The sequence below is a fragment of the Pygocentrus nattereri genome, chromosome 14 (assembly GCF_015220715.1).
Source record: "Pygocentrus nattereri isolate fPygNat1 chromosome 14, fPygNat1.pri, whole genome shotgun sequence".
Classification (NCBI taxonomy): domain Eukaryota; kingdom Metazoa; phylum Chordata; class Actinopteri; order Characiformes; family Serrasalmidae; genus Pygocentrus; species Pygocentrus nattereri.
In genome coordinates, this window is record NC_051224.1 from 19765162 (window position 1) to 19783849 (window position 18688).

The 18688-nt window shown below is 39.2% G+C and overlaps 1 protein-coding gene across 2 annotated transcripts in view; it reads right to left on the bottom strand.

The window, feature by feature from the left end:
- pih1d1 (PIH1 domain containing 1) overlaps positions 1–16911 on the bottom strand; it is a 35054-nt gene extending 18143 nt beyond the window's left edge. The window contains exons 1-3 of one of the 2 annotated variants that reach the window (XM_017697464.2): positions 16777–16911; positions 16420–16502; positions 2772–2829 (exon numbers count right to left, since the gene is read on the bottom strand). In XM_017697464.2, the coding sequence (XP_017552953.1) occupies positions 2772–2829; positions 16420–16500 (139 nt within the window). In that variant the 5' untranslated portion in view covers positions 16501–16502; positions 16777–16911. Of the gene's footprint in view, positions 1–2771; positions 2830–16419; positions 16508–16776 lie in introns of both variants that reach the window. The other variant, XM_017697463.2, reaches the window with a different exon arrangement.
- Between the last annotated feature and the right edge of the window lie 1777 nt (positions 16912–18688).

Sequence of the window (18688 nt, forward strand, 5' to 3'; positions counted from 1 at the left end):
CAATCATCCTGCCAAAAAAAAAAAACACTACATGCAGATAAAAAATGTGTGCTGCACATTTTCACCGCCGTTGGGGCCATCAAAAGCCATATCTGTCCTTTTGATGGCCCGGATCCTTTATTTGCTGCAGTGTTTGGCAAAGGAATGTCATCCCCTTGGGATAATACACATTCTCTGTATTTGGTGCAGTTCACTGCACAACAACTCTTTGTCAGTGTTAATTTATTATATGAAGACTGCCATATTTTGTTCGTTCTGCCTACCCTAGTTGCACGCACATCTCCGTGACGATGTCATACAGTGAATAGATGGGTGATGTCGTAACCATCTATTCACTGTTCTTGTGATGCCCAGAAAACCAGTGCATTTACATATATCCACCTACAGCAGTTTATCTCCACCCACTCACAATGGAGTTATAAGGAGCGTTTCAGATCTGGTTTTTGAAGGCACAATATAGGGCAGCCAATCAGAATACAGCTCAGTAACAAAAACAGTCTGTTTAAATGTATGAGGAAAAAAGAGAGGTTGGAAAATAAACATGTAAAAATTACAACTACATGACATCACAGACCTCAATCAAATACAAGAAAAAAACATAAAGAATATGAGTCCTCCAAATGTGTATTCATGTACAGGTGCATCTCAATCAATTAGAATATCACCGAAAAGTTAATTTATTTCAGTAATTCAGTTAAAAAAGTGAGACTCATATAGATGAATTACACACAGAGTGATCTATTTCAAGGGAATTGGCCTACAGCCAATGAAAACCCAAAAGTCAGTTTCTCAGAAAATTTTAATATTATATAAGACCAATTTAAAAAAATTACTTAATATGTAAATGTTGGCCTACTGAAAAGTATGAATAGTATGTGCACGCAATACTTCGTCGGGGCACCTTTTGCATGAAATACTGCATCAATGCAGCGTGGCATGGAGGCGATCAGCCTGTGTCACTGTTGAGGTGTTATGGAAGCCCAGGTTACTTTGATAGCGGCCTTCACCTTGTCTGCATTTTTGGGTCTGGTGTCATCTTCCTCTTGACAATACCCCATTTAGGTCAGGTGAGTTTGCTGGCCAATCAAGCACAGTGATACTGTGGTTATTAAACCAGGTATTGGTACTTTTAGGAGTGTGGGCAGGTGCCACGTCCAGCTGGAAAATGAAATTCACATCTCCATAAAGCTTGTCAGCAGAGGGAAGCATGACGTGCTCTAAAATGCCCTGGTAGACTGCTGTGCTGACTTTGGACTTGATATAACACAGTGGACCAACACCAGCAGATGACATGGCTCCCCAAACTATCACTGATTGTGGAAACTTCACACTAGACCTCCTGCAGCTTGGACTGTGTGCTTCTCCACTGTTCCTCCAGACTCCAGACCTTGATTTCCAAATGAAATGCAAAATTTACTTCCATCTGAAAACAGGACTTTGGACCACTGAGCAACAGTCCAGTGGCTCTTGAAGAACTGACTCCAGCAACAGTCCACTCCTTGTGAATCTCCCCAAAATTCTTGAATCGCCTTTTCTTTACAATCCGCCAGCTTCTTTAGCAATGACCTTTTGCAGCTTACCCTCCTTGTGGAGGGTTACAATGACTGCCTTCTGGACAACTGTCAAGTCAGCAGTCTTCCCCATGATTGTGTAGCCTACTACATCAGACTGAGGGACCATTTAAAGGCTTAGGAAACTTTTGCAGGTGTTTTGTGTTGATTATCTGATTAGAGTGTGTCACCATGAGTCTACAATATTGAACTTTTACACAATATTCTAATTTTCTGAGACTTTGGGGTTTTCACTGACTGTATGCCATAATCATCAACATTAAAAGAAATAAAACACTTGAAATAGATCACTCTGTGTGTAATGAATCTATATAATATACAAGTTTCACTTTCTGAATTGAATTACTGAAATAAATTAACTTCTAAATTAAATTCTAATTTATTGAGATGCACCTGTGTTTAAATCTTGAAGGGCTGGTGTCCATTACAATTTGGTAGTTCTCCTGCTCAAACACACGCACTAAACCTGGAAATTAACAGGTGACTTCAGATGTATCAGCTGTGCTTCCTCAGGAAAGTCACCACACTATGTGGACACCAGCCCTTCAACCTCAGTTGTGCACCCCTGATTCAAATAATCATCAAACATGATGGCAGTTCTAACAAAAGCAACAAACCTGAAATGAGAACTAAAGGCTATCTATTTAGTCATTTTTATAATAAAACAACAAAAAACAAAGCTGACAGCAAAAAAGCTACTCAAAAGTCTTGAAGCCAAGTAGTAACAGATAGGAAGACAGAGACGGAAATATTTGAACAAGTCTTTAAAGCCACTATCTGGCAGTTTGTTTGACCAAACAAGTCATATATAAGGGTTATGTCTCTGCAATGTGCATGGTTTGGGCCTGGAGAGGTGAAGATGATTTCAGAAGCAATCAGACAATCATATTTGCTTAGGCAGAATACCTTGACTTCTCATCCAGCAGCAGATATTTTTAGCTAGAAAATTCTTCAATAGGTCAGATTGTAGACCCCTTTAATCCACTATCTGTTTGGCAGGATGAGATTGTAGGCAAGACATTTTAGACCCATGCATGCACATGCCTAAGATGAACACTCAGATGACCACTAAGAAGAGGCATCACTCAAAACAGGCAGCCATAAAATAAACAAGGCTAAAGTCTCAGCAGGAACCTAAAAGATATGGCAAACTGATTTGGGATTAGATAATATTCTCAGAGAAACTATTTCGGGACTAACCTGGCTGTGGGCAGATGACTTTTGAAGGAGTACCATCGCTCTGTATTTTTCCAATGGTCTGAAAACAGGAAAGACACAAGTAAATAAGCAGTCACACTATTCCATTGTTTCTCGCGACTATGAAGGGCAAACAAGATAAAAGAAGAATGCCTAATTTTAGCCAAGTGTTTTGCTAATGACCAAACCTAATGAAAAAATACCTGATATACAGCACCAGAACCAAATCAAGCATATCACTGTTGTTCAGTCCTGCTGGGCTGAGTTACTTTTTAAAATTCTACTTCCCATAAATTACCCAAAAAGATCTGAATTAGGTGCAATCAAAGGTTCATGCAACAAGAAACTTGATGCACAGAGGACAAAACAAAAGCTTCCACTGCTAAAAAATTCCTTCTGTTTCTAATAATCCAGTTTTAGATCCCAGATGTTCACCTCTACTTCACAGGAGGACTGACAATGAACCTTTGATACTTATATTTTACAGCAGGAGAGAAAAAGACCTTAATAGGCACTTAAACATTCATTCATAACTGACAGGATACATAATCAAAAGCAGCAGGACAAAAACTCAGACTTCTCTCACAGTTTATACTGGGTTCTTGATTAATTAACATATCCGCATTCTGCCAATAAATGAGCGCACTGGAAGAGTATTCAAAGAGACCTCAGTCAAAACCTGGTGTGGGGCATGTCTTCTGAGGATGTGAATCAATTATATCTTCATCTGTATAATATTGATTTTGCATTTGAGACTTAAACACTGAGCTGTACCTTCTTTTTAAGCCTGATGTTAACATGTACGAAATGCTCTCAAAAACTTTCAACCCAACACCTCTGACTTTTAAAATATTATTTCAGGTTTTACAGGGCAAATCACGACAGAGCACACCATAGTTTGGCTTGTTTTTTATTCTCCTGAGACATTAAAGCTACTTTCAGTCTTAAAAAATACATAGTGCATAAAAATAAACTTGCTTTCATTTCATTATATTGCTTTCGTTAGATTCAGGTGTTGGGCTATCTGCAGGAGAGGCTAGGTGGGATACTGTAAGGAAAAAAGAAAAAAATTCCTATCCTATAACACATCTATCCTGAATTATAAAACGGATAGTTCCGGTGCTAAAATCTGGCTGAGCTGCATTCAAAGTCATTTCACGACATACCACGCCTATGACCGCCTTACAACAAAGGAACTCTATCACTGCGCCATGGCATGAAAAGCCCTTCTGCTGTTAATGGATTAATATTTGACTCTAATGCTGATCATATGGAGCACCAAGTGTCCTGATGAAGTAGGAACCTGTTTTTTGTTTGAACTGAGGGGCTGAAAATTTATTTTCTTTATTAGAACCAGACTGGTCAGCTACACAACAGGCTAAAAGATAGCAAACATGCTGAACAACTCCAACATTAATATCACAGGCTTGAATTAAAGTACTCATGATATGATTCACTGAAACGCAACAATACAAAAGTCTAAAGAACGTCACCTTGAAACACGCTTCAAACATTCATGTTTCAATCAGAAGTAGCATCAAACCCAGGCTGAATCCCAAACGGCTCCCTACACCCTAGCTAAATAGTATGCTGTGTACCATGAAGTTCAGAAATATCTTCTCCTGTCAAATAGGGCGTGCTTGTTAAGTATGAGTATGGATGAAATCCAAATGACTATTTTTAGTGATATCTTACATTGTTGAGCTGCAGGATCCAGTATTAAAATTCCAACATAGTGCACTATGTTGGGAGCAGAGAGCCATTTGAGATTCAACCCCAGTATGAGAAGAGTGGCGTAGTCAGACAGGCCGAAGACTTCCGGTGGTAGTGACCAAAAGTACTTATAAACTAAAAGTATTTGCATTAAACTGTGCTGTGTTATCATATGTTCACTGTTATATGGAAAATAAGTTTGAAAAAATGAAATGTCTGCAGTTCACAGTGACCGATCGTTCTTCTCATTCAGCGGTCAATGGTTGTTTTGCAATGATACTGCACTCTAAAGGAACGACATTTCTTGGCAGAGTACTTATTTAGGTCGATTACCCATCCATCTATCCATTTTCTAAGCTGCTTCTCCCTCAGGGTCGCTGTGGGTTGCTGGAGCCTATCCCAGCGGTCATCGAGGGCAGGAAACACCCTGGACAGGTCGCCAGTCCATCGCAGGGCAGACAGACAGACACAGACAGTCACTCACACCCAGGGGCAATTTAGCATGTCCAATTGGCTTGACTGCATGTCTTTGGACTGTGGGAGGAAACCGGAGAACCCGGAGGAAACCCACGCAGACACGGGGAGAACATGCAAACTCCACACAGAGTTGATTATTATTATTAATAATAAATAACCATCTAAAACATTGTGAAATTTAATAAATTTTATGTTGGCCGCCGTTTTATAAAAGCAATAAGCCACTCAAGGCTGTGAGTTACTGTGATTTTATCACAGGGAGGGTGTTCTTCAGCGAAGTGGAGGCCTTTTTGTGACTTACTGCTTTAGTATCCTTCACTCACACTATGCGGTGTTGACAGCTTTGTAGTTATTCCTGTGAGATAATAGAGTGTTTGAGTAGTTTCAGCATGCCAGAACACTGTTAAGCCAGCACTCTACTCTAAATGGAAACATTATAAAGCAAAACACCTTTTTGGGTATGGTGTGGGTTACTTGCCAAACAGAACTGCTAATGACCGTCTTGTTCATTCCAAAATTACTGTTATTGGTCAAGAACATGATGTACACCAAGTTTAACAGCAAGTATAGCGCTAGTTTAATTTAAGTTCCTTCATCGTTTGAAGTGTACTGTCAGCTTTAGATATTCATGTGCTGTTACAATGAAGCCACTGTGGAAAGGACAGTTGATCTAAGCTGGGTCAGAGAAGTTGAATGAATCTTCCTATCCTACCTGCTTTCCTTTATTGGGCAGATCTGAAGCCTCAATAAATATGCTGAGAGCTGACTAGCATGTGGACCTACATGCATATCAGATCCAATATCGCAGTAAAATCAGACACAGCTCTAATTAAAAAGCACACAGATAGCACCATAGTTAGGCCCAATCCCATTTCACACCTGGCCCCTACCACTTAGTCATGCATGTTCACGTCTAGGGCTAGGGTGTCCCGATTTTTTTTTTATAGAGGTGTATTATCTGAGTTTATTGTCGTTTCAGTATATTGTGGTCCTTTTCTTCATAACAAGCATAAAGCATTGCTATTAATAAGCTAGTTTCTTGGTAACTAGTTAGCTAAATTTCCCATTCCACCTTAAATAGTCCCACAGCACCGCAGAATGTAACTGCTGCACCATTTAAGGTGGAACGGGGATCATTGTATCCCCCCTGTTTGAAAGCATATGATTTTCTAAATGTAACTAAAGCCCAGCAGTGAACTTCACCCTCCCCTCCTGTCACTGCAGACTGACAGGGTTGCCTACGGAGCAGCGCTAGTAGCCTGTTAATGAAGTAATGTTCTTCTTTATTTGAGGGTCCCATTTCGTAAAAGAAGATTTTAACCATGACCCCCTGTTCTAAGGGGCAAGGTGAGACTCTAAAACAAGGAGCGGGGGTAAAAATAAAAAATAGACCCTTAGAATGCAAATAAAAATGGGATCAAGCTCATTTCTTACTGTAATCGTACAGATTAAAAGGCTTAAACCTCTCAGCAGATGAAGGAAATTGACTAGTCCATTTGCAGCTTATCTTAGCTGAGGAGTCAGACAATTAGCATTTGCCTGCTTCTCCTGAAAACTTCCGATTGACTGGCTCTTCAATGCAAACATCAATCTAAGTGTAATCCAATACAGATTTTGTGGAGTTGTACAGAGAGGTTCACTCAAAAGAAGCCCTGAATATTCTGTTGTCTAACTCCTGTTAAGATGAAGCAACCTGAACCAAAAGAATGTGCTACATAATTGATGTATGTGTAATCGATTGCATTACATGAAGTGATCCAGACATATGAAGGGGTATGGGGTCTGCACCCAGAAGTTGCCTGGTGCCTACCTCATTGCTCCGACGCAGGGGCATCCTGGCTTGGTTGAAGCTCCATATAATGAGGAGCACACTGCACACTGTTTCATTCAAATTGCTTTATCCTAGAGAGAGTTATTAAAGAATATTCTGGGTTTCGAGTGAATCTCCCTGTAGTACAGTCCTGTAATAGAATTAGTTAGGCAAGAAGTGTTTACTAAAAGGCAACTTGCAGTGAAATCTGCCAGTGGCTGAGTGAAATATGTCAGTAACTAAGTTAATTCAATGAGAGCATGAATCTTCCCTGGCTATATAAGTCAGAGGCTGAATAAATAATGCCAGTGACCAAGTGGACTTAACTAACCAACAGTAAACTGTAACTGACCTTCAAATGACTTTGAAATTTTGAATTACTCAAAATAAGACACTTTATCACACTACAAAGACGGTAAATAATAATAATAATAATAACAATAATACAATTTTATTTGATTAGCACCTTTCAAGACACCCAAGGACACTGTACAATAAAAATAACAAAGATTAAAAAAATGTTTAAATGGTAATAAAAATTAATTTTAAAAAGAAATTAAAAATAGCATGCAGAAATATGTAAAACAACACACTTTTTTTTTGTTTTGTAAATTAAATCACAGTACTGGTTCACCCAAAGGACAGCAAGAAAAGGTGGGTTTTAAGACTAGCTTTGAACATAAACAGAGTCGAACAAGCATGCAGCTCAGTGGAGACTGCTCCACAGCTTGGGGCCAGCAACACTGAATGCCCTGTCACCAACACGCAGCTTAGAGGGAGGAACTTTGAGCAAATGAGAATCAGAAAAGTGAAGTGTGCGAGCTCAAGAGTATAGCTGTAGCAGAATACCAAGGTAGGAGGGGGCAAGGCCATTCAAAAAGATTTAAAAACCAGCACAAGCAATTTGTATCAAACGTGATACTGTACTGCAACCCAATGAAGCTGTTTCAGAGTTGGACTGATGTGCTATTAGGATCTTGTGTGGGTTAAAACCCTAGCAGCTGAATTTTGCACATACTGCAGCCTATTCAGAACTTGAGCAGGGAGTCCATGTAGCACAGCATTGCAATAATCAATTCTAGATGTTACCAAAGCATGGATGTCAGCACCAGAAAAGATCCTAGCAACCACCCTAACAAGTGCAGTTTCTGCACACACCCAGCGTGTTCGCATGGGACCAGTTGGCAAGTGGTAGCTCTAGAGGACTTAATAAGCTGTAAGACAAAACTGTCACGCACAGTGTTAAAAGTGGAAAAACAATTGCCGTTAAATTGAAAAGATGGAGACTGGAAATTCAATGAAGCTACAACAGGCTAAAATTGAGAGTAAATTCAATTTTTTTTTTAATTTAAAAAAGCCATAAACTGAGAGCAAAGTTCTGGTGATGTGGCCAAACGGAAACAATTTTGCAATGCAGTTGTGGGCATGAATAGGTCAATTGTCTTTAACCAACATTGTCTTTACAGGAAAAACAGAAAAAGCACCCATGAACACACGGTTACCTAAGAGATGGCCATCTGTGAAGGCTGGTCACTGCCTTGCTGGAAATGAGCTATAGCACCTGTATAAACGCTTTAATGAGGCTCTCCACCATTTTTTTTTTTGCCCGCCACCACCCCCCCCTCTTTGGAGGACGACTTTATTCATTATTTTTATTACACCATTATAAATAAGGAAAGAAAAAAAGAGAAAGGGAAGGAAGAGAGAAAAAAAAAACATTCAACTTTTACAACTTTTGCCATTTTTTAAACTAATATAACCAAGAGAATAATCAAAAACAGTAAATAACAAAGGATTGGGGTTAGGTGGTCAGTGTAGGTATGTGTGCTTGTGTGTGCGTGTGTGTGTGTTAGTCAGTGTGACATAGATGAAAGAGTAGATAGACAGACTAACAAAGAGACAGACAAACATACGTACATATGTATACTGAGCATTTTCAGTGTAATCATGTAGAAAACGGTTTAACAGAATTTTATATTTCGTATTCATGTCATATTTGTGCATATGTATTTGTGTGTGTATATGTGTGTGTATATAGAAATTGGTGTGAGTTGATATGTGCACATGATGTATATGCGAACTAACTATTGCAAATATGTTTCAGACGGTTTCGGGGCTAGTTTCGGTCGAGGGGGCGTGGCAAACCCCCTGACGTACACACTCGCGGCATATAAAGGCAGTCTGGTCGCGCTGATCTCCTAACAGCTGTTTGCAATTTGCACTCCTATTTACCCCGCCCAGTCGTTGAGGCGTCAGCTGTTGGGTGAAGACCCCCTGGCGTGAAGACCTAACTCGGGTAAAGACCTGCGAGTCTACCTGCGCGAGTCCACCGGGCAAGGCTGCCAGTCCTGCTGCCTCCCAAAATGTGCTTCCAACACATCCGTTATCTGCGGTATGCACAGAAGGCGCAAAATAACACACAGGCGCCAGAACCATTCTAACCTAAGGCGACTACGGCAAACCACGCCCACTGCTGCCTCATTCTCAGTTGGGCTGTGGAACTGCCAGTCAGCCGTTAACAAAGCTGACTTTATCGCCTCTTATGCCAATCATTTATCATTACAACTACTGGCTCTGACTGAAACCTGGATTAAACCAGAAAACACTGCTACTCCGGCGGCTCTATCAAACAATTATTCCTTCTCTCATACCTCTCGTCCCTCAGGAAGAGGAGGCAGGACTGGCCTATTGATTGCAAATGGCTTGAAACACACGCCACTGCTACCAACAAATACGTACACCTCTTTTGAGTATCATGCCACGCTGGTTAATACTCCAGCTAAACTTGGCATTATTGTCATCTATCGTCCTCCTGGGCAAATGGGCGAGTTTACAAATGAACTTGATATGCTGCTTTCTTCTATCCCAGATCAAGACTGTCCCATGCTTATTCTAGGTGATATGAACATCCACCTTGACAGTCCGTGCTCCACAGACTTTATATCCCTCATGCACTCTTTCGATCTGGAGCAGGTTCCAAGCCCTCCGACTCATAAAGCTGGTAAAAATCTGGATTTAATTTTTACTCGCAACTGTGACACTGACTCACTCACTGTCACTCCTCTGCACCTCTCGGATCACTATTTCATACAACTCAATGTGTGTATTGAGAAAAAACCAAAAGCTGCTCCAACTATAGTCTCGTTCCACCGCAATCTTAGAGACCTCTCGGCCGACCAGTACTCCTCACTGGTCACTGATAATATGTCTCCACCAGGCTCTTTTTCATCACTCAATGTAAATGATGCCACTGATGCACTCTGCTCAACGCTAAGCTCATGTCTGGACGACCTCTGTCCCCTAACTACTAGAGTCATGCGCTTAAACCACAGCCATGGCTTAAAAATGATACAGTCAGGGAACTGCGCTCCAGGCTCCGGGCTGCTGAAAGAAAATGGCGGGAAAAACGTATACATGCAGACCTACAGAACTACCAACTACTCCTGGCTTCGTTCTCAACCTGCCTCACTACTGCAAAAGCTGATTTCTATCACAGCAAAATCAACTCTCTCACTGACTCCTGGAAACTATTTGCAACGTTTAATACGTTGCTCAATCCTCCACCGCCACCTCCGGCTACCTGCCTTACAGTCGAAGCCCTTGCCTCTTTTTTCACTGGAAAAGTGGCGGCCATAAGCAGCCAGTTCACTGATGCAACATGTAGCGGTCCTACCACATGCTCTGCTCCTCTGTATCCCTCGACCAAAGGTGCCATCTTCACCTCGTTTACTCCTCTCACTGAGAGCGAGGCACTGACTCTTGTAACATGTAGCCGTCCTACTACATGTCCACTTGATCTGATTCCTACCAACCTACTACAAACCATTGCACCTGCTATCATCCCAGCTATCACACACACCATCAATGCCTCCATAACTACTGGTGTGTTTCCAACTATCTTTAAACAAGCCCAAGTCACACCATTGCTTAAAAAGCCTTCCTGCAACCCTGCCCAGGTTGATAACTACAGGCCAGTCTCACTACTACCCTTTCTTTCCAAAACTATAAAAAGAGCAGTCTACAGTCAGGTCTCTGGTTTCCTCTCCCAGAATGACCTCCTGGACCCAAATCAATCAGGTTTTAAAAAAGGGCACTCCACTGAAACGGCTCTTTTATCTGTGATTGAGGCACTAAAAACTGCCAGAGCTGCAGGACAGTCCTCAGTACTCATTCTGCTGGACCTCTCAGCCGCTTTTGACACAGTCAATCATGAATTTCTCCTGTCTACTCTATCAAACATGGGTATCTCAGACAATGCGCTACTATGGTTCAGATCGTACCTCACTGGGCGCTCATTCAAGGTATTGTGGCATGGAGAGCTCTCCTCAGCCCACTCGCTATCCACTGTGGTTCCCCAGGGATCGGTACTGGGACCCCTTCTCTTTTCTATTTACACCACCTCTCTAGGCCGGGTTATCCGCTCACATGGCTTCTCGTACCATTGCTATGCTGACGACACCCAGCTCTATCTGTCATTCCTGCCTGATGACCTGTCGATCTCTGTGCGGATATTGCAGTGCCTCTCGGACATATCCGCATGGATGAAGGAACACCAACTTCAACTAAACCTGTCCAAGTCTGAACTTCTGGTTATACCAGCTAAACAATCCATTCGACACAACTTCACCATAACCATCGACTCACACTCACTCTCCCCGACAAAGGGTGCTAGGAACCTGGGGGTTGATGGTAGATGACCAACTCTCCTTTAGGTATCAGGAGTGTCCAAAGTGCAATAAGAACATATGTCTAGACCCATATGTCCCATTTTATACAATTTATGCTGTGTAATATGTGATCTGTGAATTACTTTATATTGAATCTGCTGAAGATTATTATTAGAGGTCATTGTAAAAGCGGTTTTGCAGACTGGCTTTCCAAAAGTCAACGCCAGGAGAGATTCTGAGATCTATTTCCCCATTTTAAAGTTGGAAGTACAATAGTATTATCCCGATTAGCGAGAAGTTCACAGAATTTCGAAAGCAATTTCTTATTAGTTTCACTAATGCCTTCAATTAGTTTGGGTGGGTGAAGATGGTTATTTGTAATATTTATTTTAGACTTCAATACAAATTTGAGTTGAAAATATTGTAAGTATTGATGTTTCCCGATATTGAATATGTGGACCATATCTTCGAACGAGAATCCTTAAAAACAAGATGCAGATGTGTGATCCCTTTCTTTTTCCATGTAGTGAAGTTTAATGGTGACTTATTAAGCAGGAAGCTGGGATTGTGCCAAATTGGAGTGTATTTACATGGTGCTAAGGTGCAGTTGGTAATGTTCAGCATTTTCCACCAGGCCCTCAGAGTTGTGGATATGACAGCATTGCGGAAACATGCATGCTGTTTTATTGTGTGATTAATGAATGGAAGGTCTGATAAAGATATTTCCTTGCAGATTTCCCGCTCCATTTCTAGTCTAATGATTCTAATGATTTGAACCAGTTAGTGGGTGGTTGAACAGGTGTCATTGTAAACAGGTAATTTATTTTTGGGAGGACTGACATTTTTATAGTTGCTATTCTACCATATAAAGAAATAGGTAAGTGTATCCAGCGTTGTAGATCATCTATAGTTTTCAGTAGTGGTTTGAAATTAAGGGTAAACAACTCAGAGTTCTGAGGATATAGTGATGCCTAGGTATCTAATGTTGCCAATGATGAAGGCAGGGAATAGGGTTTGGAGTACACCATTACGACCACCTTTATAGATTGGCAGAATTGGAGATTTGTTCCAGTTTATTGAATAGCTAGATATTTTGGAGAATGTATTCATAAGTGCTACTGTCTCTTGTAGAGAGTTACATGGATCCTGTAGGTATAACAATACATCATCTGCATCGAGGCTGATCTTATGTTGTGTGTTTTGTGTAATTAAGCCTTTGATGTTTCTATTTTGTCTGATTGCTGCTGCTAATGGTTCTATAAAAATTATGGAGACAATGAGCATCCTTGTCTAGTGCCCCTTTACAGTGTGAAACACTGGGAGGCGAGTCCATTAGTAGTGACTGTAGCCATGGGTGATGTATATAATGTCCTGACCCACTGGATGCTTGATTTCCCAAAGCCAAATTTCTGCAATGTAGTAAAAAGAAATTTCCAGTTCACTCTATCAAATGCGTTTTTCGCATCTAATGAGGTAACTATGACATCCAAATTGGGCTGTCGGCTGATAGAAATCAGATTGAATAGTCTGCGCAAATTATCAGAACAGCGCCATCCTTTAATAAAACCTGTCTGGTCTGGGTGAATAATTAATGGAATAACTGTTTCGATGCGGTTAGCCAGTGCTTTACTAATTATTTTGATATTGGTGTTAAGTAATATGGACCGATAGCTAGAGGGAAGTGTTGGGTCTTTGCCAGGCTTAAGCAGTACTGAGATGAGGGCTGTGTTGATATGAGGTGACTAAAATGAGAATATGAGTTGTGCTGTATATCTTCCGTCATTTTAAAAAAATTGAGGGGACATAATGTGCCAGGAATAGATAGAATTATAGAATTCTGCAGGAAAGCCATCTGGACCGGGAGTTTTATTATTTGGCATCTGCATTAAAGCATTATAAAATTCGTCTTCAGTTATTGGCTTGTCCAATGTTTCCGCATTTTCTGAGGTCAATTTAGGCAGATTAATTGAGTTTACAAAGTGGTTAATGTCATCTGAGGATGTATCTTGATCAGAAGTACAGAGCTCCTTATAAAATGCTTGAAACGTGTTATTTATTTCCAGAGGTGTGACCAAGGTCTCCCCTGCAGAATTCTTTATAGCCGGTATAAGAGACTTTTCTTTGTTCCGTTTTAGTTGATTAGCTAGATATTTCCCTGATTTATTATTATATTTGAAGTGTTGAAACCTGAGTCTTTTAATTATAAATTGTGTTTTTTTTTATTGATTATATCATAACTGAGATTGTAGATGGTTTATTTCCTGTTGTGTTTCTTCTTTAGGGTCTTCAGCATATTTATCAGTAAGATCTTTGATTCTTTGGTTCAAGTTATTTTCTAATGCTAGTTCTTTTTTCTTATTATTTGTTATCTAATTACAAATATTATTTGAATATGCAATGATTTTCCCTCTCAATACTGCTTTACCTGTCTCCCAGAGTAATGTGAGCGAAATTTACAGGGAGTTATTTATTAAAAATCTATTCTTGAACATGTTTTATGAATCGATGAGTAGAATGTGTATTCTTTTTTTTGCAGGTTAATTACTCTCCAAGGATCGACTAGACCAAAATCTGCCAAATACAGGTTTAGTGTATCCGTGGAATGGGAGTTGTGGGGCTTGTTCACAGTATTAGCTCTGTCCAGTGTATGGTTGGTGGCTGTATTAAAGTCGCCTTCTATTACAATTATTGAGTTGGTGATGGTGATGGTGTTAAGTGTTGAAAAGAATGAATGAAAAAAAGCAGGAGTGTTGTTGTTTGGTCCATATAAGGTTGCAATGGTGAAATCTTTATCATATATTGAGACATTAATGATAACATATTGTCCATCTGAGTCAGAAATTGTAGTCTTATGAACTAACGGTATTCTCTTGTTGAATAATATGAACTACTCCACTTGTTTTGAGTTGCATGTTGATGAAAATATTTGACTGAATTGAGGCGATTGCCATCTGTGAAGGCTGGTCACTGACTTGCTGGAAATGAGCTGTAGTACCTGCATAAACGCTTTAATGAGGTTCTCCACTACTTTCTAACAAAATGATGGTCATCCAGTCTGTTAGTGCAATTCACTGACTAACTGTGTCTGTTTGAACTTGCCTTAGTTCATTACTGCAACCCTAAAAATGCTCAGCTGGGCTCTGGTATGGGCTTTGTTCTTCTCAATCAAGTGCCCTGACACTTGCTGCTCTCAAACCATGCATGTATAGTTAGTTCATTTGTGAAACATGCTACAACACGTAGGGACCTCTGTTACAGCACATGCTCATGGTTACCCAAAACATGAAGGCAAGAAACGGCATCTGTGTTTCCTTGAACACTTGCCCAGTTAGGAAAGTTCATGTGGGGGATGGGGGGGTGGGGCACAAAGTGTTAAACTCAGTTCACTTAAATACTGAAACCCTCAGCTTGCAAAAACATTCTTGCAAAACAAACCAGTGGTATTATACGTTAAAAATGTCCGTTCAAGATGCGCAAGAAAATGTGAGCGAAGTATGAATACAAAGCAAAGCAAGTCTACAGCTTCATTCCCTAATGGGTCGACTTTGGCCTCCAAGTACCTGACATGACCTATAAGGTTTGTAGGGAACATCCTAACAAGGCAAATGAAAGTGTTTTTGTCTAAAATATAACTTTTAGAAAATAGTCACTGAGGACAAGAGTCTCATAGTAGAGCCACTAGGACATCTGAAACATTGGACATGTGCATATGATGGATAAACAGTGAAACTGGTTCAAAGCTGACATAGTTAGTCACAACAGCAAATCATACAGTCAAAAGAGAAAAACCTTTCACCCACTATCCACATCATACAGATCACTAAATTAAGAATGGACTGGAACATGGTATACATTATTATACAAACATGGCTTACAGATGGTGATATCTGCTAACTTATGCATGCAGATGTTAAGATTATTGATCATTTAATGTAAATGTACTTATCATGAAATAGGAATATAACTGAGTTATGGGAATTTGAGCATCTTTGTTAAAAATGTTGTTTCAATAGACCAATACACTTATTTATATAAGCATGGTATGCTTATTTATATTCAAATAACACTTTAAAATACAAAAATTGGTTCAAGGCAGTGAGCTATCAGGTCGCATTTCCCTGGTCGGGAAAAATGTATAGCCTAGCCTCTTCAGGCTATTTCCACCGCCCACTATACCTTTAGTCTTCTCCTTCAAGATATACACCTGACATACATCCAAAACAGGACCTTACAACAGTATGTTCGTGAAACTTTATTACCTAACAATATGTTCTACATTCATGATGTGGAATATTCCATAATTTAAAATCCTGTTTAAGTTGAATTAGTGAGTTCAGTCTGTACTACCTCCATGGAAAAGCACTGACCAAAAGAATGAGATGCTCTGGACTGGCTACACAAGGGCACCATGCCCATCATCAGCCAGAGGGGTTCAAATCCCCAGCATTGAAGAACAATGGAAGTACATTCTCTGGAGTGATGGAGTTCCGTCCAATACTTTTGAGATGAGCCATCCAACCTCAGTGCATGATCTCACTGATGCTCCTGTGGCTGCAATCAAATCTTCTGAGCAATGACCTATTTCGCCCTTAATCATGTCATGCTTAAAGGGTTCTTTGCATGGTAAAATGGTTCTTCAGAGTGAGATAGAATGTGTTGTGTATGATTCAATATAGAACCTTTTGGAAATCAGTTCTATATAGTACAAAAAGGGACCTCTATTTTTACAATGTCAAACTTGTAACAATAGCAGAACTCTATTTGCTGCTATTTAGAGCAATGTACAACATGCATTTTCATCAATCTGAAGAATCATTTCACCATGCAAAGAATCATTTCAGCACGAAGGGGTTCTATAGAGCTCATGGTCCTAAACAGAGGCACTCCCTTTACTAAAGGACTCTTAAAGAGGCACCTACATAAAGAGGGTAATATCAACTTCCTTCACAGGTTCAAATAAACTGACAGCTGTTAAAGTGTCTACCTGAAGCAGGAGCTGCTGATAAAGCTCTTCTTGCCTCTGTTGCTCAACTTCAGTACTAAGGAGAGACGAGTCCGTTTCCATGGCTACACTGGAGGAAAACAATAAGTTATGGTAGCCAGACAGGTAAAAAAAAAGATTAAAAATAACTTTAAAATATATTATGTCAAACATTTCAAAACGGCAGCTTCATGAAACGCCACACAAAGTACAAAAATAATTAATTTGCTAAATACGAAGCTGACAAGCTTAGCTACGGTATCGTTAGCATAATAGTTAGCATGACAATGGCTTTTCTGGTTAGTGAACGCTCTGCACGTTTAACAAGCAGCGCTGTTCACGAAGAAACATGTTATTTACCTCCAAACTCTATTTCTTGTGATGATTTATCAGTCAGAACGTTTTATATGCAGTTGAAACTGAGCACCAATGTGCTTTCACATGCTATCACATCGGCTACGCACGGAGACTCAGCTGCAGCTTCCTGCAGCAACACCGTTAGCCCTTCAGAATAAAAGCCAGTGGCTTCATTTTAAGATAAGATAAGATAAGATAATCCTTTATTAGTCCCACAGCGGGGAAATTCACAGTATTACAGCAGCAGCAGAGTAACAGGAGTAAGGCACTCAGAAATAGAAATGGGAAACAGTGTAAACATTATCAACATTATAAATAATAAAAATTAAAGCTAAATCTCTAGACTATTTACAACAAAATAAGGATAATAATAAAATAAAATAAGAGTTGCATAGGAATCTGTATTGCACTTAGCCACTTTTTTACAATTAGTCACTTTTTTATTTGAACAAGCCTGTGGCTGCATCTTGTCTCAGATATTATGCTAAATGTTTAAAGAGGAATTGAAGAACAGATTTTTCAAAATATCTACATGATTCCATCATTAAGGTGTAAACAATTTCATTCAAAGTGGTTTGATGTAAAATGTCTCATTCTAGAAAAACTTAGTCAGATTTGTTCACAGTGGTGGTGATAGGAACCAGACATCTGAGGAGTTTACCTCACCAACAGCTAGTTGCCTGATGCCTTTAAGTTAGTTTTTAGGTCATTTTTATTAGATGTTTTGGCTTTGTGCTTTTAAAAACCTATTCATGGTGGAGTGGTACATGCTTTTAGATTTACAACTATTCTACCATCATCAGCATTACATATAAACTCAGAAGACACGTCTAGGTTTACTGGTGGTTTTGGATAGTAAATAAAATGGCTATGTTTGTGTTGTGCTATTTAACTAGCAAGTTTATTTTCTCTTCTAATAATCATGCTCAAGCTCTTCCAGGTCTCACTGTCATTGGCCACGTGAGCATTGAAGTCACACAGCAAGACCCCAATAAGCAAATCTCTAGATATCTTTGTACTGTTCTTAATTGGACCTGTCCAGGATGTATCCTGCCTTCCGCTCTATGACTGCTGGGATAGGCTCAAGCACCCGCCGCGACCCTGAGGGAGAAGCAGCTTAGAAAATGTGTCTGTGTGTGTGTGTATGTGTGTGTGTGTGTGTGTGTGTGTTAATTGAAAGCAGGTCAAAAAGGATTTGCTGTCTGTTGTATTTACATTTTTCCTACTGTTTCAACTTTTTTGAAATTGAGTTATTTTTACTTGATTGTTCAGTACATTTTTAAAAAAATGCTACATAAGTAAAGGTGACAAATTTATAACTGACTGCATTTAAAGTTGCACTTCAAATGAAGCATCAGAGATATATTTATACTTTTCAAACTTTTAGCTTTAATATAATTATATACAGTATACAGACACTTACAAAAGGAGAATTTAAATAATAATAATAATAATAATGAGCACCTGGTGAGCAGCACAGTGTGGAAACATTTACAGCTCATATAAACTGACCATGACATGGCTGTATATATATATATATATATATATATATATATATATATATATATATATATATATATATATATATATATATGTATGTATATATATATATATATATATATATATATATATATATATATACATATATGTGTGTGTATATATATATATATATATATATATATATATATATCTCCATCCTTACATTGTATTTACAAAAAACATGAAATATTATGAATGTAATATGAATAACAAGTCTAATACTACCAATAAAACGTCATGAACGTAACATCCACAGACCTGAATTATGTATGTTCCAGATATGGGAAAAATACAAGGTTATTGTCTTCCAGTCTCACATTTGCCAAAAGAACATTCTTTTAGCATTACAAAAATAGCAAATATATATAAATAAAAA